Source organism: Lepidochelys kempii, chromosome 7, assembly GCF_965140265.1.
Source record: "Lepidochelys kempii isolate rLepKem1 chromosome 7, rLepKem1.hap2, whole genome shotgun sequence".
NCBI classification, from domain to species: domain Eukaryota; kingdom Metazoa; phylum Chordata; order Testudines; family Cheloniidae; genus Lepidochelys; species Lepidochelys kempii.
Window position 1 is genome coordinate 56,395,332 of NC_133262.1, and position 25,535 is coordinate 56,420,866.

A 25,535-nucleotide genomic window follows, 5' to 3' on the forward strand; every position below is an offset into this window, starting at 1 on the left:
TGGGGGTGCTGCTCCCCCTTACCTCAGGAGCCCCTATTCCCCCCATTGCCTCCTTCCCTTGGAAGGGATCCGTTTTCTTCTGTACACCTCCTCGTTATTTGTAGGGCAGTAGTTAGGTGCTGTACACACATACATGTACATCATGATGATCCCTGCACCTGAGTATAAGAGGAGAGAGATCAGGTGGAGCCAGCCACATGGGGGGAAGCACATGGTAACAGTGAGCTGTAATCAGCATGGCAAGCAGCAATTACCGGCTGTAGTCTGTGGGAGTGGGGCTTCTTTCTTGCAGACCGCAGGGAAGTCAGCAAGAAGTGGGAGAACGGCCTCCTCAAGCTCCACGCAGGCAACACTCCCATCTTAAAACTGACATAAAAACTAAGGAAATTCACAGACAAAAACTTTGTTAAGGTGAAGGTTGAGCATATTTAACAGTAACTTCAGAGATGGAGAGCCATACACAAATGTATGACAACTGTTAGACAAGAAATGAAAAATCAAGTTTAAACTTACAAGAAACCCAAACATTTGAAAGCATGGAAAGTCACAGTTCAGGGACACAAAACTACCTTAACTCTGCCCCCTTTTGGATCCCCGGAGAAAATAAACTCAGGCTGTGCTATCCATATAAGAGGACACAAGTATATAACCACATAAACTCAAATGCTTTACTCTCAACCATAGCAGTCTATGGTTATGCCAACTCCAGCCTCCTTTACTGATACAGACACCACCAAAAACTCCTACTTGACCAATTCCTGCTTGGGTAATCAGTAAGCCTTCAGTCCCCACTCCTCTTCCTCATGGGACTGGGCCTTTTGTTGCTGTGGGCCATTCACTGATATGAGGAGCATTGACCACAGCCAGCCTAGCCACAATGGAGACATGAAACCAGTGATAAGCCAGTATGCTGTGGTGCCCATTTTTAATACCCCACTTTCTCAAAAGTTAAGCCATAGACTTCAGACTCCTTAGAAAAGAGTCCTTGATCCCAAACCAACACAGCTTACAAAGTAACAACAAAAGGAACAAAGCCAGGATGATGGAATTGCTAGAATTGGTCTAAATCTGATTGTGGGTTTGATCTGCTGGTGGTGGTGGCCCGTGATGTACAGGATGTCAGATTACCTGATCTGGTGGGGCTGTCTGGCCTCAACCTCAGTGAGCTCAACCCTGCTTTTCCATGCTATGAAATGTTTGGGTTTCCTGGTGTTTGACTTTAGCCTTGAAGTCCCTGAGTCTCCAGAAGCTATTAGTCCTTGAACAAAACAGTCTGGGATGGATTTGCTTCTCAAGTTACTGATCTGCTCGCTCAGCCTTAAATTCCCCTTTCCCAAAGCCTTTGCCTGTGGTGTGAGTGAGCCAAACCACACCCCAGGACTCCAAAGTGAGTTGCAGCATTGTTTGGTAATTGTATGAATGACCCTTTGCATGGCCATAATTCCTGCCATCTGCACTCAAAGCACCTTAAAAAAATTAATGAAGTCTCATGAGCCACTCGCATCTCCTGTGGGGGAGGCAAGGAGCATCACTGTGCAACTCAGGAACAGAAGCATAGGAAGGTAAAGTGCCTGAAGTCGCATAGAAAGTGATTGAGGAGGTGGGAAGTAAACCCTGATTCCCAGAGCTGAGCCTTAACCACAAAACCCTTTCCCCTCCCTCTCGCTAATCCCACTAGCATACTCTCTTCTGCAGTCCATGAGGACCCCTGCATCTTTGCCCGCTGAGGATCCATGTGCCCAAAGCCCCATCAGTGGATAATGCTTACTTTTGCCATGTGCTCAATGACTTCTGCAGTCAAGTGCTGCCCGGTTCCCCCCATCTCCTGCAGTCTTCTCTGGTGTTCACTATGCCAAACATGTCTCGTTGGGAAATTCCCCCTTCTTGCTGGTCCCCTCCTCACCGACATGGATTACATAACACTCACCCTCATACAGACTCCCTGGAGACCAGCTCTTAGCATCTCTGCACAAGGAGAAGCTGCTCTTTATTACATCTATTTCCTATCTCTTCACCAGTGGTTCAGCCAGCCCGTCAATGTACCCCTTGCCTCTTGGTTGTTAGTTTTCTTTACCATGGGAGGAAGGGTGGTTGTGTGGTCTACTGTGCCAAGTACCTCTTCTGTACAACTGAGGTGGGGAGTTCTTTGTAGCTAGATAGAAGGCCGGCAGCTGCTCTGAAGTGTGCCCAGCTGGCTATGGCCCCATGGGGCCATCTGCCTGCTGGGGATTGGTGGAGTGCAGAAATGCCTTGGCCATGCTCCTGTCCCAGGCACGCCCCCTACGCTGGGCAGATTCCCTGCTCCCTTTGCGTGCAGGCAGCTGGACACAGACCTGAGCCCAGTCACCTTGGCTACATGCGCTCAGCGCACACTGAAATCAATGGCGCTTGCCTGCATGATACCGATGGCGAAATGTGGTCTTTAGGCCCTCTGTGCTTCAGTTTCCTCATCTGCAATGTGCAGCTGAAAAGCTCTACCTCCCAGGGCATGTTCATGGTAACGTGTTTGTAACCTCGGCTATAGGAGCGCTGGCTCCTGCACAGAAACATGGCAGAAGCCTTTCGCTAATTGAGGGGCACAACTGGTGCAGCCATTTGCAGTGTTTTGTTCACTGTTCCTAAGGTCTCCAATGGGTTAGGGGGGTGCTGCTTGGGCCCCGTTGGACTGGGCTCATGTATTTTGGATTCCCTGCCCTGCTCTGGCTGTCAGCTCTAACCTGAAGCTCCCCAGCATAGAATTCCCAAGAACCTGTATAATCCCTTCAGCATTACAGGTGTCCTAATGGGTGATCAGAGCCATTCCTTGATCCCTCCAGTCTGGTTAAGTCAGTTCTCATAATGGATCCAAAGGGGCCTGGGAGCCTGTCATATGCCCCCAGTGCAAGTTGCTTAGAGCAGAACAGAGACATGACAAGTTCCAGCTCCTAATATTGTGCCTGCATGTAGGGGTTCTGCCAAAACAGCTGGATCCCCAAGCACTTTCAAATGAGATACTCTCCTGCTTGCTGTATTTCTCTCTCTATATAAAATGAATCACTTTACCCATCACTGAATTGCAGCCCCTCTGGGGTGGAATGTGGCAGCTGTTTAACCACAACAACAGTTTAGGGGAGGAAGTAAAGCAGAGTACCATAGCCAATGAAAACTGCAGGGGGGATTGAAGGAGCCAGAACGTGTTTGCTCAAATATATAGTTGACCAAGAAATAGAGCCTAGTGCCATGGGAGTTAGGCACCCAAATACCTTTGAGGACCTAGGCTCAGCGACAAGGGCTTCAGTCTTACGTCTCACCTGGAAGCCAGCCAGCAGTAGTGTAGCTGAAGCACTGATTTAGTGCTGTCTCAAAAGAACACTCCCGCCCCCCACTAAATCACCCACCGCGCCTTCAGGGAGCAGCCTTCGTCATCCCTAGGCTTGTCCTGACCCCACTGGGCTTTTGAGATCGAAGCCTATGGTAGCGTGGCCTGCAGGTAGAGAGAAGAGAACTTAAGGAGGCTGGTTGTTGCTCAGTAAGCTTGTTTAGCAGTGCAGGCTAGGTGCAGGAGCTGTGTGCTCCATGGTGGAACTCCAATTATCCTCCTCGGAGGTACAGAAATGAGACCCACGTGGTATGAGACCCGGGGCTATGGTCGGTGCTGGCTAGACTACAGACCACCCTTCTAGATGTGATCAGAATGTTTTCGCCTGTGGCCCTTGTGAGCAAAGGCCAGTACTGATCTCAGCGATGACAGGAGTTGACACCATGTATCTGTACAATATAAAGGTCAAGGCGAGTGACTGAACCCTGGGAAGGGAGGCATGACGCTTGCGTTGAGTTGGAATGTTATGCCCTTTTTTGGTCAATATATTTTAGTGCCTAGATATCGCAGTGACTGGTGGTATACAAAAAGTATGGCTTGACGTGCCCTGTATAGTATTGCATAAGGGCTCTGGCCAGGACATCCAAGTGACTAGCGCCTGGTTTTCAGAAGACAAGTGCTCAGCAGATGCCCTTTTAAAGCATCTCAAGTTGAGACTGGCAAAAATCCCTAGTTACATCTGCCAACCTGGGTCTCCCCATCTCTTCCTTATCCCATCCCTCCCTCTGGGTGAGAAGGGATGCACTCCATAGCCTTTGCCAGTGCCTGGCCAACCCCCCTTACCCATGGAAGTTAAGGAGGGATTTTCAAAGGCGCCTTGGGGAGTTAACGGCTTAACTCCCGTTGAAATTCCTTGGGAGTTGGGTGGCACGCTCCCTTTGAGAATCCTAGTGATTGGACCCACTGTGGCCACTGCCATGGTCAGTGCACCAGGTGCCATCTTTGGCAGCAAATGCTGGCAAATCTGTGTGTGGAGCAGCAGTGTGAGAAGAGCAGCAGGGCCAGCTGAACCGAGCAGCCATGGCAGGGGCAGCCTGAAGTGCCTGGCTGCTGCTGGCTCGAGCTCATCGTCAGCCACCAATGCATCATGTCCAAGCCCTTGGGTACACAAGGCCCTGCCCATATGTCTCAAGAGTGGAGCTGACCTTTAAGAGCAGAGAGTGTCAGTGTCATGGATAATGGCCCTGCCTCTGATGGCGTCTTCTCTCTGAAGCGGCACTGTCAAGCTTGGACAGCATGATGACAATCCTCGCCGGCTCTGATCACGGGGGGGTGAGTCCCAGGCTTGCTGAATGCTCTCCCTGCAGAGAGACACCCAGAAAGAGGAGACATTACTCCACATGAAAGACCCTGTGAAAATTCCAGGCCTCCAATCACAGGGTTTCAGGCCAGGACTTGGACACCAGCCGCACCGCTCTGAGAAAGGACATCCCCATTTCTAGAGTCATTCATCCCCCAAAGGATATGGTGCTTTCCAGCTTAGTGAGTGCCTCTCCCACCCTTGCTGTGCAGCCACTTCTGGTGTGCAGCACCTCCCTGACTTGTGCCATCTGGCTTCACCAGGGAGCCTGGCCTTGTAGCCTAACCAGACCTGTCCCATTCCCTCCAGCTTTTCCCTGCCCTCCTGCTCTCCAGCCCCATCGCCTCCTTTGTTCACACATCCTCTCCCTCGCCCTTTACCCCTTTTCTGCCACCGCTCCTGGCTTCTAGCCTCCTTCCTCTCCTCCAGCCCCTCACCACCCTCAGTACTTTGGGGGGTGCGCTCACCCCCCCCCCAGTTCCTGACCCCTCCATCTCTTCCACCCTCCTCTCCCTCAGCCCATTCCTTCCTCTCCCCCATCACTCTCGCCCCCAACTCGCCTCACCCCCTGCTCTCCGTATCTGCCCTCTCCCTTCTCATTTCTCAGAAGCTCCCCCATTGCCCGTCTCCTCTCTCCACCCTGCTGGCTGGCTGCGCTCCCCTTTCCCCGCTGCCGGGCCCCCTCCATCGCTCGCTCCCTGCGTCCCTGAGCGTGCCGGGCCCCCCCCCCTCCATCCCAGCGCCTGGCCGGGGAGCCATTGGCTGGCTGCTGCGAGGGGAATTGCGCTCCCCTGCCAGCCGAGCGCCCTCGCCATTGCGCGCACGGCCTGCGGCTGCGGCACGGAACGCGCTCCTTGGCGGCGCGCAGCCAGGGCCGCTTCAACAGGCTGCCGGCGAGCCCAGCCCCGCGCCGGCCGGCTGCCCGGGGGCCATCGCGGCCGGCAGGATGATCGGCGTGAACAGCATCAACAGCAGCGCCGGGCGCATGCGGTCCCGCTCCATGTGCTCCGTGCGCTACGGCCGGAATTACCGGGGCGTGGAGACCTTCTGCTACGGCTGGCCCCAGCGCTCCCGCACGCTCAAGCCCGTGCTCTACACCGACCTGGTGGTCAGCCGCCTGCAGAGCCGCAGGAAGAAGAAACCGGTAAGGGCTGGGGGCACCGCCGCCGCCGGCTCCCGGGGGAGAGTTCGGGCTGCGGTGGGGGCCGCCGTCGGGCGGGAGTTGGCGGAGGGGGCCCGCTCCCCACCCGGGGCAGAGAAAGCTTGAACCCCCTTGAAACGGCAGCTTAGACTCGTCTGTGACCCCCCAGCCTTTCCCCGGGAGAAAGGAGCGCACGCTTCGGGTCCTGTGTGCGACCCCCCGGTCCATCACAGCCACACACCCATCACCGTGCGCTCGCACCCTGCGCGCCCGGACAGCCCCCTGCGCTCAGCCCCAGCCGGCTACACAGCGGGGTGTGCGCAGGGCAGGGAGCTAGAAGCCAAGAGCGCACTCCCCTCCCTCCCTCCACGCACCCACCCTTGCTCGGTGGAAGAGGAAAACAGGGTTTTAATGATCCCCAGACTTGACAGCAGAGCCCAGCCTGCCACGCTGGAGCCGCTCTAACCTAGGGGCAGTTCTGTTCCACCACCAGATGAAAGCTCCAGTCTTCATTAAATCTGAGACGGGCCTCTTGGGACTCGCCTTTCTTTTCAACTCCCTTCCCGGTGGCTGCAGTTAGAAGCAGAAAGGCTAAGGGGGCACTTCAAAACCTGCCCGCCCATGTTCTGCGGAGACGGGGGTTTGGGATCCAGGCCTGGCCTCCTGGCAGTGCCAGTCCCATGGCTCTATGTAACGACAGCGTGACATTGCACCACTGTGTGCAGCCTCATGCTGGCTTGACAACCACCTTTTCTTTAAAACACCCTGCAAGCAGGATCAGGGCCAGGGTACGCAGGACTGTCCCTGCAGTCTTCGTCTTAGATCCAGGTGCGTCATGCCAATCAGGACCCCCGCACGGCAGGAAGAATGGGGAGAGAGCCCACCATGGGCTCAACAGGACTGGGGGGTTCAGGTTCCTGTGCAACTTGCAATTTGGTCTGGAAAGGTGGATGGGTTTCCTTAGCCCACTAGGTGAAGAGAGGGAGATTTTGGGCCAGGTGCTTGCCTGGTGTAAGTAGGTATTGATTTCAGTGGAGAAACCCTGATTTACACCTGCTTTGGATGTGCTCCTTTGAGTTTAGTCCTGGACTCTGGTAGAGGGGCATGCTGGGTGAGGAGGAGCAAAGAGGCACTGCCCCTTGCCAAAGCAGGGGGAGAAGCCTTCCTACAGAGCAGCAGCCTCAGGAGAAGACCCCCCAGAATAGTGCCAAGCTGGGCCCAGGGAGGGGAAGAAGATGGGGAGATCCCACCATGAGCACGGCCTGGCAATGACACATCCCGTCATAGCACAACACAGCATTGGGGCAGGCTGCATCCACGTCACGTTGTGACACACTGAGATGTAACCACGCACTAGGGCCACCTGGCTCAGAAATCCTCCGCTCTTTGCCTCCTACACGCTGCTGATGTTACAGCCTGCAGTATCAAGGCACTAGAAGGGGAAGGGTCCTGGGAGCATTGGGATGGGGATGCAATTCCTAGCCCTCTTCAAAAGCTGATGCTGGTATGACAGCTAGCATTGCAGCCACTGCAGGTTGGGAGCTATGGACACCACAGGGCATGTGTGTGTGTGTGTGTGTGTGTGTGTGGCAGGATGGGGCCATGCATGCTGTCCCAAGCCACATTCACACACATCTGCTGCATATGTGTGTACCCATGTATGTTCACATGGGGTGGAGGAGGAGTGTACTTCCCTCACTGAGATGTCAGTAGCATGGGGAGCAGAAGGGAAACAAGAGCTTGGAATAGGGTTGGTGGTTCCCCAGCTGCTGCAGAGGAGAGCCAGGATTTCTCACAACTGCAGAGCAGCACTGTATAGCACGTGCAAGGCCTCCCGGTGAACATGAGTAAGGGAATGGACTGGAGGTGGAATGAGGGGTGTAGGGAAGAGACTTGACAGGCCAGGGCAGGTAGAGATGAGAGAGTCATTCCCCCCCACCCCCCGGCCCCAAATCTCTGCACAGAGGGTGGCTCACACTGAACCAATACAGAAGTTGTCTTCAGCTTAGCCAAGCCAAGGGCAGAATGCAAAGGGCTCTTGGTGGCTTAGGGAGGCACCTTGCAATGTAGCTCATGGCTAAGCTCAGGTCCTTGTGAAGGTGGAGATGGGAAAAGCGCAGGGTTGAGCTCTCATGGTGAGATGCCCCCGGGCACAGAGACAAAGAGGAATCTCTGCAGGGAGGACACTTTTCCTGTACAAAATAGCCCATGGGCTGTGACTGGGATGGTGATGGTCCCATAGGGCTCTGGCACAAACAGGCTCAGAGACCTGTGACCTACCCCTAGTGGCATGTTCCTGATCTCAGACACCATCACACTAAGCCATAGGCTATTTGAGCCTTCTCCGAGTAGGAGACCTGTGTAACCAATCTCCGAGGCCTGGGAAGGGGTTAATTCTTTCAGATGCATTGATTAATGCTCTAGCCAAGTGTCTGATGAAAAGATTGAAGCCCTGGTTTCAGTGCTCCGCTCTGCCTGTGCCCTGTGGTGGGACCAGTTCCCTGTCTGTAAAATGTACAGTGCACTGAGATCTGTGGCTGTGAGAGCTGCTTAGGAACTCTCTGTTCCTGCACATGGATGGCTTTACCCTAGGCCACTTGCAGCAGAAAATCTTCCCACAGTTGTGGGCCAGTGATAGCAATAGGAAGAAGGGGGGTAGGGGGTGGGCAGGACAGGACAGCCAGCTTCTCTCCCTGCATGTGTATGTGTGTCAGGGTAAGAGCTGTCCCCCTCGCAGCCCACATTCCCCCTCTGCTTGCTGCTGCTGCTGCTGCAGTGAGCTCATACCCTATACTGATGTCACAAGTCCCTGTAGCCAGAGGGCACAGATTTATCCATCTCTGCAGGGGCAGGGTGAAGAGGAATGTCTGATTGCTTTAGCCACCTGATTGGCTGCAGGAGTCAACAGGCTGATACTTAAGCACAGTAGCTGCTCAGTGTGGTCCCCACCTGCAGCTATGCTTGGTCTCCTCCTTGCTGTCTCTTGTGCAGTCTCATAGAATATCAAGGTTGGAAGGGATCTCAGGAGGTCATGTAGTCCAACCCCCTGCTCAAAGCAGGACCAATCCCCAATTTTTGCCCCAGATCCCTAAATGGCCCCCTCAAGGATTGAACTCACAACCCTGGGTTTAGCAGTCCAATGCTCAAACCACTGAGCTATCCCTCTCCTTGAGCCAATAACCAGCAGTGCCCTGTTTATACGCACAGCAGCATGTCCTCTCTCCCTCTCGTCACACGCTCCCCTTCCATCCAGGGCACAAAGCAAAGCAGAATTCAGCCTTGGCTGTGATTAATAGCACCTGCCAGGAGGCAAGAACCTTGAGGCCCCAACCTGTTAAAGGGCCAGCACCACCAAAAACTTCCTTTTGTGGAGGAGTTTAGAGCTAGACTGACAGCCCCTGGGGACTAGAGCCCTCAGTCTATCCCCAGAACAGGTAAAGCCTGGATAGAAGCAAGGCAAGTTTCACTCCTGCCATCTCCTCCCTGAAGAACCACGTCCCACCCCAGGCATGGGCTGGGGATTCAGTCTCCCTGTCCTCTGCTGAGACAGCTAACAAGGGGAGTTAGGAGTGATTCTTGAAGCCCCAGCAATGGGCTCAGCCCTGCCCAAATCTTTGCTCGAAAGAATGTACAGACAGGCAGCAGGACACACCAGGAGAGCAGGGAAACTGGGACACCAGTTGTGGTCCACCACGAATCTTTGAGGTTGGACTGAGACCCCCGGATTCATTTCCTACTGGACACCAGGCAGCTATCAGCTGGGGGCAGCTTTTATTCTAGTAATGGCAGGATTTCAGTGGAGGTGAAAAACTCTATATTCCGGTCCCGGTGTCCCAAGCACTCCTGTTTGTTAATGTTCCCTAACTGCATGGGACAGCGAAACTGTATGCCTTTCCATCCTCTCTCCATGCGGAGCTCCTAGTCTTCTCCAGCCCAGTTCACCATGCTGACACCCCCCCCCCCGCCCCGCGCATGCACTTTTTCTGGCTCAGCAGCTCCTTGTGATGCATGCAGTGTATGTAACAGAGCCGTTCCTTCTGAATCCATAAAGCTGTTAGTCCTTTAAAGTGTTCCCAGACTGTCCTGGAGCCCCGACGGTTGCACAGTTCAGCTCTGGTGGGTTGTTCTCCAGAGCTGTGCAGATGTCCATCTTGTTCTGAGTTTTCAGGGTGCAGCTGTTGCTCTGCTGCTTCTCTTGGAGCAGAAGTCTTCTTCTCAGCCCTTTAGAGGGCTGTGGTTAGAGCATCCCCAGTCATCTCCAAAACACTTCAAATCTCCAGCTGGATGAATTTACCCAAAATTCTTCCTGGTTAGTTGATATGTATCTCACTTCCTTCATCACTTGAGGCCCATGCAATCTCTCAGCATTGCTCTGCCATCAACCGCCTGAGTTCACATTCCACTCCCTCTCAGAGCACCTTTCTGGCCCATGTTACAATTCCCTACATCTTGTATGGAGCTGTGCAGGCACTTGCTGTACTCCTGGTCTCCTTCTTGTGCTTTTTCCAAATCTCTTTGTTGTTTCTCTCCAGGGTTTTTAGCATCTCCCAGCTCAATACTGCAACACTGCACAAGGAGCCTTTCCTCTCCTTACCTATGGCAGATTCATTGCCATCAGCTCCTCTCCTTAGATAGCTAGGTCTGCTTCTTCCCTCCATGACTGGATTGTCCTCCTTGAGTCTGGCTCTGCATCGTTGTCCTTTAGTTGTCTTGCTGCCGAAATTCCAGCAGATGGCTGCTTAATGTACCTCAGCTTCTCATTCCCTTGATAATAACCAGATCTGAACTTCTCTAGAGCGCTGTGGGTGGTTGGACCCAGGTCCATCTGAACATGATCCTAGTCTCTTTTCAGGGAATGCCTTTCCTACTGAGGCTGGGTTCAATTCTCTGCCTACATAGAGCTTCTCTCAGAGGTGCGATGGGGGTGGCTTCTTACCTCATCGAAAAAAAAATCAAACCTACATTGATTTCACCAGCAAATCCATTGGTCAGTAAATTATGGACCTCAAGCCTGGGCCTTCTTAGATGAACTTCTGTGAGCTCAGTGCACCTTGCTTGGGCAGAGCTGGCTTTGGCCTGGCCCTGCGAGGATGCCATTGGAGACAGATCCCCAGACAAGTATTCCAGGTTCCTTCCCATGGTGGTGCAGCTCTGTCAGAAAGAGGCACTGTTCTCCTTCCACATTATAAATGGCTGGCTGAATGGTGTCTGATGTTCAGGCTGTGTGAAGATGGGCTGGAAGGACACTTATGTACTTTTCTATAGAGCCATTCAGCACCAAGGATCCCAACCAGTAGCCCAAACCCTGAAATCCATACTCAGATTTTACATAGTCCAGATGCTGGCTGAATCGGGGGCTTGTACCTGAGTAAAAGCTGAAGGAGGACTTGAGGCTTTGGCCCTGTATAAAAGAATCTCTCTGTATATGAAGTGTGTCTTTCCCAGTGAAATGCAGACACTAACATGCATTCTTCATTGGCAAAGCTCCCGAAGAGTTGGGGCCAGAAGTGAAGTTTAGGGAGCAGTTTAGGGAGGCAGAATGTTAGCTACCCAGACTGGAATTTGGCCCCAACATTCCCATCCATATTGCTTAGAAAATGCACTCGGATCTTTAACACACACATCTGAACAACAGCATCATGGTGCCTTCCCCAACACCATTCAGGGGCATTGATTCACTGCTGACTCAGGGAGTGGGGGTGAATCGTCCCTCCCCCACTGGCCTGCCACAACTTGGTGAGCTCCCAAAGTCCTGCCAAGGCCCCACCAGGCTCAGGGCAGGAGTTGGGAAGCTGTCACAGCCCAAGTAGGTATTACGGCACAGCCCAAAATCTGTGGGTAGGGGTACCAGAAAAGGTTAACACCCCAGGGAAGCCCATCCTACAGGACCTGCAAGGCCAGGAGGAGCCTTTGCTTGCCCTGAGTGCTGTTATGTTTCCCCTCTAACTGTCATGAGAGCCATAATTTGTGTTACAGTAGCACCCGGGAACCCCCATCACAGCCCAGAATCCCATTGTGCTGTGTGTTAAAGCACAGAACAGAGAGACAGTCCCTGCCCCAAAGAGGCTCCAAAGGGCCTCCCTTGCTATGTGCCTAGGGTTTGAGTGATGTCAAACCTTCCCCCCACCCCCAGCAGACTAGGATCCCCAAAAGCTGGCTATTGCCGACTGTACTGATTTACAGCCTGGGTATGACACGGCGGTGCTGGGGCTGTGATACATAGGAGCTATTCACCCAGGTGAGCACCATTGTGCATGAGGGCAATGTGCACTATGCTGGCCGTGTGCCCAAGCTGGGTATTTAGGGAGGCCTGGCTAATGACTGGGGTTGGCCACAGTGCTTGCAGGACAGGGATTGGGTCTTTTCTGTTTGTACAGTGCCTAGCACAACGGGGGTTCCATTGTGCAGGGATTGGGGCCTCGGGGTGCTGCCACGATATCAATGTCCTGTACGGCTACTCGCATAGGTCTGCCCAGGAACGTGCATGCAAATGTGAGCCCCGAACCTCTGGGCCAGCGAGTTTTCAGAAGAACGCAAGCCACGAGAAGGAGGGAAAGCCCAGTGGAGTCGGCCTTGGCACATCTGTAGTGGTTTTCATCTTCAAAGCGCTTGCAAAACATTAATTAGACCTCACCGCCACCCTCCCAAGTAGGTCAGTGCACCATAGTACAGATGGGGATGTGCAGGGGAAGCGACCTGTCCATGGCTACACAGTGAGTCAGCGGCAAAATCTGGCATGGCACCCAGGCGTGATCAGTAGGTGCTACCCTAGCAGTAACGTGGGCAGTGCAGCCAAGGAGAAGGTACCTAGTCCCCTGAAACTCGTGTGTGTGTGACTCTGCCACTGCTCACGGAGCACTAGGGACACAGCTGCAGCACACCCCACTCTGGTTAGGGGCCAAGCAGTGGGTGTGGCTTACAAAAAGGAGGTGTGTCCAGTGTGCATGATCCATCCCTGTAGTGCAGTGTAGCTTCCCCCTGCTTCTGAGCCTGCCGCATGTACCTCTTCTTTCCATTCTCTGCCCCGCAGCTCTTCACCAGGCCCCTTCCCAGAGGGATTCAGGCGGCTTCACTCGCTGCATTTTCCCCAGAGATTTTGTTTACTCCTGATCCCATGTAGCCTACCAGCCCCCTGTGTGTAACCCCTTTATTAGACCACCCTGTGGTATGGAGAATGTGTGTGGCTGGGGTGGAGGCATTACAGAACCTCAGCTCACGGCCATTTTCTCCTCCCCGCCTCGCGGCTGCTGGATTTGTTCAATGTGCAGTTTTCCCTGCTGTCCAGTAGGAGGTGCTGGGGTACAGGCTGCCCCCAGCTGCCCCATTCTGTTTGTATCCTCTGCCTGTCCAATGGCAGCTGCCTTCCTTTTCCTAGCCTTTCACAGCTCACCCTCGCTGCCGCATGGGATTTCTGCCCACTCCTCGCTCAGCCTGGCCCCGCTTGTCCCTTTACTGATCCCCAGCTCTCACAGAGATGTCCAGGGCCTCTCCAGCACTCCCTCAGTCATAGCCCTGCTTCTGGCCTGAGCCTCAGAGTTGCCCATCCCTCCTTACACCCTCCGCACCGGTTCCAGGCAGGGAGCTTCCCACCCCAGCTCCCTGCTTCCCATCGGCCCATCCCAGTGTGCCATGGGCACCGTCCTCTCCCGCATATTCGGGAGGTGAATGCAGCTGCTTTGGCTTGTGAAGAAAACACACAACTCTCTCGTCCTCACCCGTCCCCCTTCTGGCCTCAGGGAGGCACCCACACCTACCCCTGACTGCCCCACCCCTGTGGGTGCCAGTGTGGAGGGAGTGACAGGCCCCACTCAGGGTAGCGTAGCAAGCATTGGCCCCCACTGACCGTTGTTCTCTTGTCTCCCCAGGCTTTGTACAGCTCCATCAAGAATGAGAAGTTGCAGTGGGCCATGTGAGTAGCGCCCCGGCCATGGGCCAGCCTCTCTCACTGGCTAGATGGGGCTTGGGGGGCTCTGGCCCGAGAGCTCCATGCAGCGCGGACACATGGCCCCCGTTAGATGAATCCTTCAGACGCTAGTTTCTCTCCTCCTCATTGCTTTGTTCATAGGATCCAAACCATCCCCACCTCTCCCTGCGGGCCAGGCCAGCCAGGAGGGTGGCAGGTGTGACCTAGAGGGCAGATTGCCTCCAAGAGGGGCCAGAGCCCAGCAAAGTCCATGAGAAGATGCCGCGTGATCTCTCCGGGCTCTGGCTCCAGCCTAGGTGAGGAAGAGTGCAGCTACTGCATGTGCTGGAGAGCTTGCTGCCCAGGAACAGGAGTGATGTACAGAGGGGCCTGATAGGGCAGCAAAAAGCAATGGGGGGGAATTGAACATAGACTAGACTCGGGCTGTCCAAAGGCGGGAAAGGAAGGGTCCCAGCTTTTCACCCAGCTGGAAGCTGTATAGCAAAGCAAGTCAGACTAGGCCCAGCTAACAGCTGGAAGGACGAGCTCAGGGACTGGGAGACCCAGGAAGGCCCAAAGAGGGAAATAACCTGGGCAGGATCTGGGCAGGCCTGAGGTGTGGAGTAGGAGCTCTGCAGGCAGCAGCATTGGGGAGTAGCTGAGGCAGGATTTACACAGCTATAACCAGGGTGGTGGAATAGCCCCACCCAGGGAGGCAGGTGTAGCTTGGAGGTAGGCTAGGCGGATTGTGAGCCGACCTAGCCAGCTGTTGGGGTGCAGTGGGATTCCCCCTGCCTGGATCTACACTGGGTCACTCATAGCAGAGAGTAGTCCAGACTGTTGGACCAGGCCAGGAGGGACAAAGCCTGTATAAGATGAGAGCCATTGATGGTCTGCTTGGGCATAACAGGGGAAAGAGGGCTCTTCCAGGCTAAGCGGGGGAGTAGCCCTGGCCAGGTCTGCACAGTGTAGATGAGGGGTAGACTAGGGAGCAAGATTTTCAGAGCTGCCAGCCTGGGGAGTCTGTGCACCTGCAGAACTGGCCTGTTCCTAAGGACTTGAGGAGATCTGCAGGGGGAGCTCTGGAGGGACTTGGAGTGGGGGGACTCCTGGGCAGAGCCAGTTCCCAAGGCCCTCCCCTCTTGCCCAGTCTGCCTGCAACCTGGACCTGGCTATGGCCCAGCCCCTTACCTCGTGCCTGGAAGAGGCCAGGGTGGAGAAGAACCACAGTGGGGCAGGGAGCAGCAGGGGAATGGGCTGGGAGAGCCTCGCTGGGCAGGGTCTGCTCGGGCTGGGGCTATAGAATTGGGGGAGGAGAAAGAAGTCATGGCTATGACAGGGAAGTGGCCCCCTTTCCCAGGGCTGGGAGGGGCTCAGGGTAGGGTCCTAGTGCCTAGCCAGCCAGTTCAATGGAGGGGCCATGCCCCCCGCCCACAGCTGCCGTCCCCATAACTGGCAGCAGTCGCGTCGCGGGGAGCTCACGTAATCCAGGCTCTGAGCCGATGCAGCTGCCATGGAGACGGCCAGCAGCTGCGGAGGGGTTTAATTAGCAGCGCTGTGTTTGTGAGGAAGAGGGGAGGTGGCAGAGTGGGGCTCCCACATTTTTGCACTGGGAGAGCGGCACCAAGGAGTCCAGAGCCCAGCAGGGAGCATGATTCACAGGCTGCGAGCATGTGAGCAAGGGCCCACCTCCCTCGCCAGCTGGCTGTCAGCTGCCTTCCGCATACAGCGTGCCCGCCTCCCACCCGCATATGCACTCCCCTTCCTGCCCCTCTCCCCCACCCCCCCAGCCCACAGGGCTGAAGGGATCTGCAGGGCTGGCTCGTGATGTCCCACAGCCCCTCCCAGTGCCTGTGGCTAGGTTCCTAACTGGGTGCCCGTCCCTCTGGAGCCCAACATCTCCTCAACCAAGCGCACAGTGGGCTGGGGCTCTGCGTTGCCCCCTGCTCCCCTGAGGGTGTCAGAGCCAGGGCTGGAGTTTCTCTCTGGAGCTTTGTCCACTCCTTGCTGTCAGAGGGGGATGTGAGCCAGTCACCACAGGCCAAGATGGCCTCCTGCGGTGCCAGGCACCAGGGCACTGGCCCTTCCCTGCGCAGCAGACCCCAGCCTGGCCCCGTTGCCTGCACGTTCTCCTGTTTTAGCCAAAGTTGAGCACTGGCTACCAAGGGGCCTTCCAGGCACCTCCCCTCCATGGGGCAGGCAGGGGGCTCCCGTGCCCAGCTCGAGACTGACCTAATCGAGCCCCTAACCTCGGAGAGACGTGGTGCAAGAACCACCAGCCTGGCAGAGCAGTGAAGGGGCCTAGGGCACAGCTCGCAGGGGCAGGGAGGGGGCTGTTGGTGTCTCTCTTGAGGTGATTTGAATGGGAGCACTCCCACCACGTGGGCTCCACCCCACCCCATTTGGCATGACCTGGCTAGAGGGCTGGGTGGTGTGTTGGCTGGCCCTGGTGCCACTAACCCCTGCAACGTTTGCCCCACAGTGATGAGGAGGAGCTGAGGAAGTCGCTCTCTGAGCTGGCCGACCCCAACCCCAAATCCATCAAGCGCATCAGCAGCTGCAGTAACCCCTTCCTGGACTTCTCTCAGGACCCCAGCATCGCCACCTACAAGTACGGCCTGCTGGTGCGCAAGAGCCATGCGGACTCCGACTGCAAGAAGAGTAGGTGTCTGGGGGGCGGGACTGGGGTGTGCTAAGGGCAGAGCCAGTTCGCAATGGGGAGCCACTCCCTTGCAGTCACTAGGGTCGCAGTGGGACGAGTGATGCAGTGCCACTCCACGCCCTCGTGGCAAAGGGGCTTCGGTCGGGACAAGGCCTGGCTCAGAACCAGCTCACGCCCTGACCCCTCTTCATTCCCCTCCCACCGTTTAGTGGGTCCATTTTAAAAACTACTTTTGTGCAAAATTACAGCGGAACTTTCAAACACGCAAGCCAGGCCCTCCAAATCTCTGCTTCCCGCAGCACCATTGTCTGCAGCTCCCGCACTCGCCCACGTGCCGTGCTCCTGGGGGACAGGGGCCTTTCAGTTAGTAAAGACTCCGTTTGGTTTTCATTTTTGTCCCTGTGCTTCCAGCTTCTCCGCTGAGCACACCCCAGCCACCCGCAGCGGGAACCCCCACAGAGATTAAAGCAGCGTCGGAGCTAACCCCACCTTCAGCAAGAGCAGCTGTGGTATCTGTACTGGGAGGAGCAGACCTGAGGGCCTGACCTGCGGCAGGTGTTGGGGCTGCATGGCTCTCTTCCATTGGGAGATAGCATTAGTGCGCCGCACGCCGACGTCATCGCCACCTGGGGGTAGGGGGAATGGAAGCTAGGTGCAGGGCCGGTTGCAGGAGAGACCTTTCCCCCGCCCTGCCTTAGCTGTGTGCGGAAGGAGACAGCTCAGCTCTCCCCCCATCAACAGGACCTTGCTGTTCCTCTGTCTAAGGTGCTAATCAGGCCTGGACCCCTGGGGGTGGGGGGAGGAAGCAGCCAGAGACCCCGTTCTGGGTTGAGACTGGTCGCAGGCTGCTCGCTTGTTGCAATGATAATTAAATCTAGTTGGGGGATGGGGGGGGCAGCAAAGGGAGCCGCCCAGTTCTGCGGCGACAGAGGAGTATGCTACCTTCCCACTGCCAAATCCTCCCTAATCCCAGGCCAGTTGATGCCTCCTTGATCTGATTAGAAACTGGCTGTATTTGCTGCATCTGCTGCTGGGCGTAGCAGCGCCTGGCAGGAAATGCTGCCTGCCTCTGCTTCCTCTGAGCGGCTAGCACCGTGGTTAAACACAGCAAAGAGAGCACTGAACCATGCCCTGGCTGCCTGGCAGCAGCCTCTGGCCCCAGGGGGCAGCACGCAGGATCCTCCCTCCACAGCAGCCAGCTGCTGACTCTCACGGAGGGCACAGCTCAGATGTGCTGCCCGTCCCCTGGGTGGGCTGATGTTCACGCTGGCAGAGCTTGCTGTGCCACTTCACGCTTGGGACTGACTTTCCCCTGACTCTGCTTCTCTCTCCCTTGCCAGCCCCCAGAGGGAAGAGAGGCTGGAAGACTTTCCACGCCATCCTGAAGGGAATGATCCTCTACCTGCAGAAGGTAGGGTGTAGCGAGACCGCTGCCCGCCTGGCCACCCCAGGACAGGGCTTGAACTCAGGCCAGGCAGCTAAATCACAGGGAGGCAGTCTGGACTTCTGCCCCTGCCCCCACTACCCTGGTGGGTTGGGGGACCCTGCTGCAGAGATAGATCAGGTGGAGGGATCCTTGCTGCTGTCTGGAGCGTGGCCTCCATTTAAGCACCATGACACCGTGCACTAGCCGTGAGCCTTTGGTCCAGGGCAGGGTGAGGCATCCCTGGCCAAGGCAGCAGCGCTGCTTCCCCAAGGCAGTTGTTAGAGCTGTGGCCCTTGCAGCGTAGGACGGCATTACGGCAGGGTCTTGGCAGAGGAGGGACACGCCAGCCTCCAAGCTGGCCTCCTGCCTGAGACTGCAGCCTTTATTTGCAGCAGCAGTGCCCCCCACTGGGCTAGCAGCATAAGGAATGGCCTCCCATAGGCCATTCATACATGCAGTCCTCTCCGCCCCCCCACCCCGGGAACACGTGGACACAGCCAGCTCATGGCAGGTTGGTATGCACCACCCTGGGAGTAGCCCTGATGCCTAGCACTGCTGTGCCTGGTGATGGTGAGCTCCTAGGAGGAGTGGCAAGGGCCACTATAGCTCCCCCTGTCCTGCTAGAGCAGGACCCTAGCACCAAGGCAGGCTGTGAGAAGCAGGACTCATTTGTAACCAGAGCCTGGCCTTGCAGGAGGAATATAAGCCCGGGAAGCCCCTGGCAGAGGAGGAGCTGAAGAACGCCATCAGCATTCACCACGCGCTAGCCACGCGGGCATCCGACTACAGCAAAAGACCGAACGTCTTCTACCTCAGGACAGCCGAGTGGCGGGTCTTCCTGTTCCAGGCCCAGTGAGTACAGGGTGACCAGATGTCCCGATTTGATATTTGGGGCTGTGTCTTATATAGGCATTACCCCACCCCCACCCCAACCCGATTTTTCACATTTCCTGTGTGGTCACCCTAAGTGAGTAACCTGGGCCAACAGGGGAGCTCCTGGCTGCACAGGCCAGGCAGGCAGGCAGTACTGAGGGGCACCAGCTAGAGACATCACACTGGGCAAGCGTTACCAGTCTAGCACCACCCCCAGGGCTGGGAGCGGGCCTGTGGGGCCAAGGGCAGCATTACGCTTTTCAGTCCCGCGACTGCTTCTCCTGGAAGAAAAGGTGAAGTAAGGAGAGCCAGCACTCCTTTGCCATGCCCCCCCTCACCGCTGCACTGTAGGGAGCGCCCCTGCCACTTGGCCATCACTCAAGCATCGATAGAAGCCAGCTGCTAGCTGGGGTTATGTGCACCATCTGCCGTTACCATGGTCCATGGGCAGATGCTGGCCTAGGAGGCCCATTTCTCTGTTCCAGTAGGGCACTTCCTCTGTTCCCAGGGCTCCAGCCTTGAGGCTGGCACCATCCCTGGAAGGGGGCGGGTAGGGAGGGTGCAGCTTTGGACCCATGGCTTAGTGCTTTGGCATTTCCCCACAGGAATACAGAACAGATGCACTCCTGGATCACACGCATCAACGTGGTGGCAGCCATGTTCTCTGCTCCCCCGTTCCCCGCGGCCATCGGGTCCCAGAAGAAGTTCAGCCGGCCCCTGCTGCCCAGCTCTACCACCAGGCTGTCCCAGGTAACAGGGTACAAGCCAGCTCACTGTGTTAGCGGTGGGGGCTGCAGGAGCAGCACTAAGGGCTAGCTAGGACTGGGGTTGCTGAATGTTTAATCGTCTGTGGCCAGGACGAGCAGGGAGGCAATATCATTTGAGTTAATCAAAGCCGGAGAAGACAGAGGAGCTGCAGAGGGGCCAACACACACTAGGGAAACACGCAGCACAATGGCAGGTGAAATTCAACATTGCCATGCCAAACAGTGCACAGTGGAGGGGTAAGGTAGAAGGGAATAAGTTGGAGCAGCTGTGCAAATTAACAGTCAGCTCGGGAAAGGGACCAGGCTGTGCCTGGGGACAGCTCCGTGAAGACCTCTGCTCAGTGCACTGCTGTGCTCAAAGCCTGGGCCTCTTCGTACAGACAATACTGATGCCATGCCACAGAGCAACGGCCCAGTCTCCTGCAGGGAACGGGAGGGGCTTAGAGAAGGAGCAGGGGCCTGGATGCTCTCCAAGGGAAAGCATGGGATTGTGGCTGAAGGAGAGAGGGCTGCAGGGATCCTGATTAGTTGGCCTAGCGCAGGTAGAGCAGGAGCTTCTGCTCCGCCCAGCTCATAACACAGGGACACTGGATGAAATCAAAAGGTGGGCAATTCAGCCCAGTCCCAGGCTACTAAAAGAACCTAGTTTTGGAAGGGAGCCAAACCTTCATGGCAGGAGCTGGACTGGTGGGGGTTGGGCGAAGCATTCCCTGGGGCAGGTTATCCCCTAAGTGCCCCCTGCAGGGGTCTGCTACCAGACACTGTCAGAGACAGGAACTGGGCCTGGCTGGGCCCTTAGGCTAATCCAGCATGCCAGCCACCGCAGCCAAGTGGTACAGTGCCCAGCTGCAGTCCCAGCCAAGAGCGACATGGGTGGGTGGGTGCTGCGAGCAGGGCCTGCTCGGGAAGGGGCACTAACACAGTCCTGCTGGGCCCCAGGAGGAGCAGGTGAAGAGCCACGAGTCCAAGTTCAAGGCTATGGCGGCAGAGCTGCTGGAGCATCGCTCCTCGTTGCCCGAGAAGAAGGTGAAGGGCAAGGAGTGTGAGGAACTGAAGCAGAAGGAGGAGTACCTGGAGTTCGAGGTGAGCTGGGCGCCCACCTGCTGGGGGGGGGGGGCGCCCACCTGCTGGGGGGGGGGGCGCCCTCTGCCCTTCCGCTAGCAGTGGCCCTGCTCCCTGGCTCTGCCTGCCGTCCCTGCTCCCGCCAGCTCCACATCAGCACTCCCAGGTGCTGATCAGCGGCTGCTGAGACATCTCACTGCCTGGTGGTATCATCAGGCTGAACAATGGGAACAGCTCAGGGAATGTGCCATGGGGCTGCTCCACAGCCCTCCTCCCTTCCCTGCTCACAGACCCACCTGCCAGCTAGCACCATCCAACCCCAACCCCCCACCTCTGCCCTGGCTGCCAGTCCCCCCAAAGGGGGAGAATTGGCTCAGCACAAGCAACACTAAGACTCGTGGGCACCTATTGCTAGCACCCCGCCCCCGGGATCAGTGAGGCAGCAGTAAGGGCGCAGTTCCATTGCATTTTCAATCCAGTATGAAATGCTGAGGAGAAGCACATGGCTGCTTCGCCCACTGAGGCAGGGGAGAGCCAACTCCAGGTCCCAGCTGCGAGGCTGCACTCAGTGCTTTATGCCCTGCGCCTCTCACCCTCTCCTCTGCTTGCCCACAGAAAACACGCTATGGCACCTATGCCATGCTGCTGCGCGCCAAGCTGAAAGCCGGCTCCGAGGACCTGGCGGCCTTCGAGGCCACGCTGTTCGACGCAGCCATCAGCGAGGAGGACAGCCTCAAAAAATCCCGCTCCAGCCCCTCCCTCAACCTGGAGCCACCTAGTACGGGCACCAAGGTCAAGCGCAACATCTCGGAGCGCAGCAGCCGCCATACTACCAACAACCTGCAGAAATCCTAGACGGGCAGCGCCTTGCCAGCCAGCCCCGGGGGCAGCCGGGCCCTTGCCAACGAGACTCTGCATGACTTCATCCTTCGTGGGCACAAGCCATGGGGCTGACAGCTCTCACCCAGCCACCAGCACCAGCCCATGCCAGCTCAGCATGGAACCAGAGCCCTCCACCGACTCCATTGGAAACACATGCCGTGCGATGCCATCTCCAGCCCCTGGCCACCGGGCTCACACTACAGGACTTAACCCCCCGACCCCCAATTCCCTGGGAACTGGGTGCAAGTTTCCAGAGTGGGGAAATAACCAAAAACCAACCACTGAGCTAAATTCTTCAGTGTAAAAAGCAAAGCAGCGCTCTCCTGCTCAGGCCCCCCACCACGGTTTCTAGGAGAGACAGACTCGGGGAGACAACCCAAGGGGGGCCCTTTTATACAGCCTCACTGCAGCCCTGGCCACCCTAGGGGCCAGTTTCTTTAAAGCTGCCAGATGGGCAGAGCCCTGGCCGCTCCCTGTGATGCCCTCCCTCCCCCATCTGCTGGTTTCTTACGGTTTTGAACGTTTTTGTGATACAGTTTTGCACTTTTTAGTACTTGACTGAGCTGACTTACAGGGAGTTTTTGGGGGGTAATTTTGATGCTTTTTTGGGAACTGTAAAAACAAACCCCAAGCTCTCCAAGGCATTTGTTTCCTAGAGCTGCTGCAGGTTTTCTGTGACTGCGGGGGGTGGAGGCCCAGCCCCACCCGCAGCCACTAGCCTAGCACTAATTTTCTGTGTTGCACAGAGGAGCTGCCTAGTTCTGCACAGCCCCACTCGCGCCACTGGACTGGCTTGTGCCCCTTAGGCAGCAGCTGGCACCTGCCCTCCCACCCTGAGGTGGTGTTGCCCCAGGGCACAGGAAACAACCACCAGCCAAGTCCGGCGTTCCAGCCCTGGATGCAGCTGTATGGTGCAGGGTAGGAAGAGGCTAAGCAAGCCTTGACTCAGCCATGAAGCCATAACGAGGTGTCAGGGTGGTGTCTCGTGAGCACGCAGTGCCCCTTCGGCTCATCATAGTGCAGATCACTGTGGACAGGCGACACGGGTGGCTTTCCCCGTTGCCTAGCTGGCCTAGCTCGGGGCATGGTGAGGTGAGGAGGGAAGAGCAGGGTTATTTTGAGAGCTGGAATTCAACCTGCGCCTGCTGGCCATGTCCCCTGAAGGCTCCTCTCTGCCCTCTGCTGGAGGGGCTATGCTAGTCCTGCCCCTCTACCTCCCACCTGAAAGGGCTCAGAGGCTGCAGCTCTGGAGCTGGTGCCCATGAATGTTACGCCCAGGCCCTGCCTCTCACAAGCCTTTTCCAGCATTAAAGGTCCTTGTCCATCCCTGACAACTGGAGGAATAGCAAGAGGGGAAGGGCTGGGACAGTCTAGGAACAAAGCCGGAGCTAAAGAGGAGCTTTGTCCCCAGCTTGTTGTGGTTACTGGAGGCTCCTCTCCCTTGCGGGGATCAGCATGAGCTCTAGCCCAGGAGCTCGCCTGCCCAGGCTGCAGCCAACCATCCCAGCAGCATGCCTGGGGCTGGGGGCAAGGGGATCCTGTCCCCAACAGGGGGCTGGATCAATGCATGGTCAGCTGCAGCTCAGGGCTGAGCTACAGCACAAGGGTGCAGGCTCAGCCAGTGGGAAATCCAGGGGCCAACAGGACTGCACCTACCCAGGGACCTTGGTCAATGGCAGCAGGACAGCCACGCCCCCTGGCTGCCCTTCGCCCCGACTGCGAATGTGTCTCTTTTTATTCTGCTCTTTCGAGTCTATTGCAAAAAAATCTTTGTACAGCTTCTTCCATCAGTTACTGAAGTAAAACCTGCTCTTAAGCTGCTGGGTTGGAGTCAGTTCTTCCACTGAGCCAAGGGCTGCCAGGCCCAGGAGCAGCTGATCTATCTCCCTGTCAGACAAGTCTCCAATCCCCCCTCATGCAGAGAAGTGCTGTGACTTGGCCTGGGTCACAGGGTCAGTGGCAGGAGTGGTACTGGGACCCTACCTTCCACCCCCATGCTATGATGGTGCAGGCAGTCCATGGGCAGGCCCCTATCGCCACAACCAGTGGGGAAACTTGAGGCGGGGCAAAGTAGCGGAGAACTGTGCTTAAAGGAAGGGGGACCAAAGGACACAGGTAGGGCTGATGTGACCCTAGCAGCACACATGCCCTAGCTCCCAGTGCAGGGGGGTAGGTGTTCTCAGGACCCTGGAGCCGCAGTGAAAACATTCTAGGAGTCACACCCTTTATTCACCTAAACCAAGAAACCTGATGAGGGATCTTTAAATAAGAGCAGAGAGGGGGCTGGGTTCTGCACAGCAGGGCCTGCCAGGCTGCGGCCAGCCCTACCAGAGGAGAGTCGAAGAGGCATGGGCAGCCCATTCTGGGGCCAAGAGGCACTTGTATTCAATCCGTGGGCAGTGCGGGGGCTCCGAGCCTGCCGCAGCTCTTTCCCTCCAAAGTGTCAGTCACAGCCGGGCTACCCCGGGACCAGAGGGAGGCACCGGCAGGTCAATGCACCTGCTGCTGCTGGCTGTGAGGGGGCTCACCAAGCAGCTCAGCAGAGGGCAGCGGGTGCAATTTCTGCGGTGGGGCCGGCGGCTGCTCCTCTTCCACTGACTGGCTCCCATAGGCACTGTCCTCCTTGAGCTCTGCAAAGAAAAGAGCCAGCATGGTAACAAGGGCAGTCGGGCCCCTCCTGAGCGGCAGCCCTAGGGAGAGGTCTGAGACACTAGGTGTGCGCTGCTGGCCCCCGGGCCTGCCCCAGCCCTTACCTGTGCTTTGCAGCTTGTCAGCTGTCTCCGCTTTGCGAAGCATCCTCACTCCCTCGCTGAGCCCCATGGAGTCCAGTGCCTCCATCAAGCCCCCCAGGCTGCCGCCAGCGAGCTGGGGAGAGAAGGCAGTGAGAGTGGGCTCGGCAAGGGGGCCAAGGAGAGGAGAGGGGTTCCCCGCAGGGGGGACTCACCTCATAACTGAGCAGGAGGCTCCCGCTGGGGGAGGCTGTGTCCTTGTACGTCTCCACCAGGCTGCGCAGGCCCAGTCTCTGGGCCAGCTCAGTCCAGTCCGAGCCGCTGCGGTCCTGGTTCAGTAACTGCTCCAGGCCCTGCAGGGTGTTGCTGTCGAGTGACAGGGTGGTCCCTGGATGGGGAGAAACACGTGAGCCCATCGATGGGCCCAGCCCCGCCCAGACACCGTGCTGCCATCCCAGCATGCTCAACCCCCAGAAGGGAGGGGTGTGACTAGGGGGAACCCAGCAAGGGAGGGGGCTGCTCACCTGGCCTGGGGGCAGCAGGCTGCTCCGACTCCGGGCCCTGCAGCGAGGCATGCAGCAAGATCTGCCGCACCTGGGAGAGACGCATACAAGACTCCTGAGCTGTGTCCCGGAAGCATCCCCACAGCCTGTTCCTCCCCCATTCCCTCACTGGGCTCACAAGCGCAGGCTGAGCTCCCCCAGCAGAGTGGGGCTTCCAGCACTCCCCAGAGAAGATGCAGGGAGTGGGAGCACTAGTGTGGGGGGAGAGCAGAGGCAGGGAGCGAGCCCACACGCTGCTGCTCTGCTGGCCCCCGACAGCACCACAGGCCCAGGAGAAGGTCCTGGGACCCCACCCTGCCAGAGCTGCAGGTTCAAGGGGCTGCAGTGCAGAGGAGCCTGGAGGGCAAACACTCCTCTCCCCACTCCCAGCTCTGCCACCAGCCCCCTACCCGAGGCTTCCATGGGGATCAAGGGCTGCGCAGGGCCCCCAGGTGGCCTGGGCAACAGGAACACCCACTACTGCACAGAATGCAGGTGCAGCCTTCAGGGTGGGAAGCAGCCATTGACAGGGGGGCCAGCATTCCTGCACTGGCCCTTACAGAGCCCAACACCCACCTTGGAACCTGGCACTGGCCTCGCCAGAACTCTGGTCAGACCAGCCCCCAGAGCCATACGCCCCTCAGACCCGTGTCTATCATCTCATAGAGAGCCCCACATCCCAGGAGTGTCTCTGGGACCCCACCTCACACAACACCGCGGTGCCAATGCCTGCCACGGAAGAGCGAAACATTTGTCCTTTAGCTTCTTTTGATGGGATTCAGCAGCTGGAGGGATGGCAGAGCTGCCAGACTTATGTGCCCAGCCAGCACTCTGGGACGCACTGCTCCCTCGCAGGGCAGCTCCCTCCCCAAAGCCAACCCACCAAGGGA

At 57.0% G+C, this 25,535-nt stretch overlaps 2 protein-coding genes across 7 annotated transcripts in view; one reads left to right on the forward strand and one right to left on the reverse strand.

The window, feature by feature from the left end:
• PSD (pleckstrin and Sec7 domain containing) overlaps nt 1-23,190 on the forward strand; it is a 107,228-nt gene extending 84,038 nt beyond the window's left edge. For 4 of the 5 annotated variants that reach the window (XM_073352937.1, XM_073352939.1, XM_073352938.1 and 1 more), the window contains 7 exons: nt 13,665-13,708; nt 16,185-16,363; nt 17,705-17,775; nt 18,485-18,642; nt 19,269-19,413; nt 20,370-20,513; nt 21,108-23,190. In XM_073352937.1, the coding sequence (XP_073209038.1) occupies nt 13,665-13,708; nt 16,185-16,363; nt 17,705-17,775; nt 18,485-18,642; nt 19,269-19,413; nt 20,370-20,513; nt 21,108-21,347 (981 nt within the window). In that variant the 3' untranslated portion in view covers nt 21,348-23,190. Of the gene's footprint in view, nt 1-13,664; nt 13,709-13,864; nt 13,995-16,184; nt 16,364-17,704; nt 17,776-18,484; nt 18,643-19,268; nt 19,414-20,369; nt 20,514-21,107 lie in introns of those variants that run through there. The other variant, XM_073352941.1, reaches the window with a different exon arrangement.
• A 391-nt stretch (nt 23,191-23,581) lies between these two features.
• NFKB2 (nuclear factor kappa B subunit 2) overlaps nt 23,582-25,535 on the reverse strand; it is a 31,627-nt gene continuing 29,673 nt past the window's right edge. For both annotated transcript variants that reach the window (XM_073352942.1, XM_073352943.1), the window contains exons 20-23: nt 24,628-24,697; nt 24,319-24,491; nt 24,128-24,239; nt 23,582-24,004 (exon numbers count right to left, since the gene is read on the reverse strand). In XM_073352942.1, coding sequence (XP_073209043.1) covers nt 23,865-24,004; nt 24,128-24,239; nt 24,319-24,491; nt 24,628-24,697 — 495 coding nt within the window. In that variant the 3' untranslated portion in view covers nt 23,582-23,864. The remainder of the gene's footprint in view (nt 24,005-24,127; nt 24,240-24,318; nt 24,492-24,627; nt 24,698-25,535) is intronic.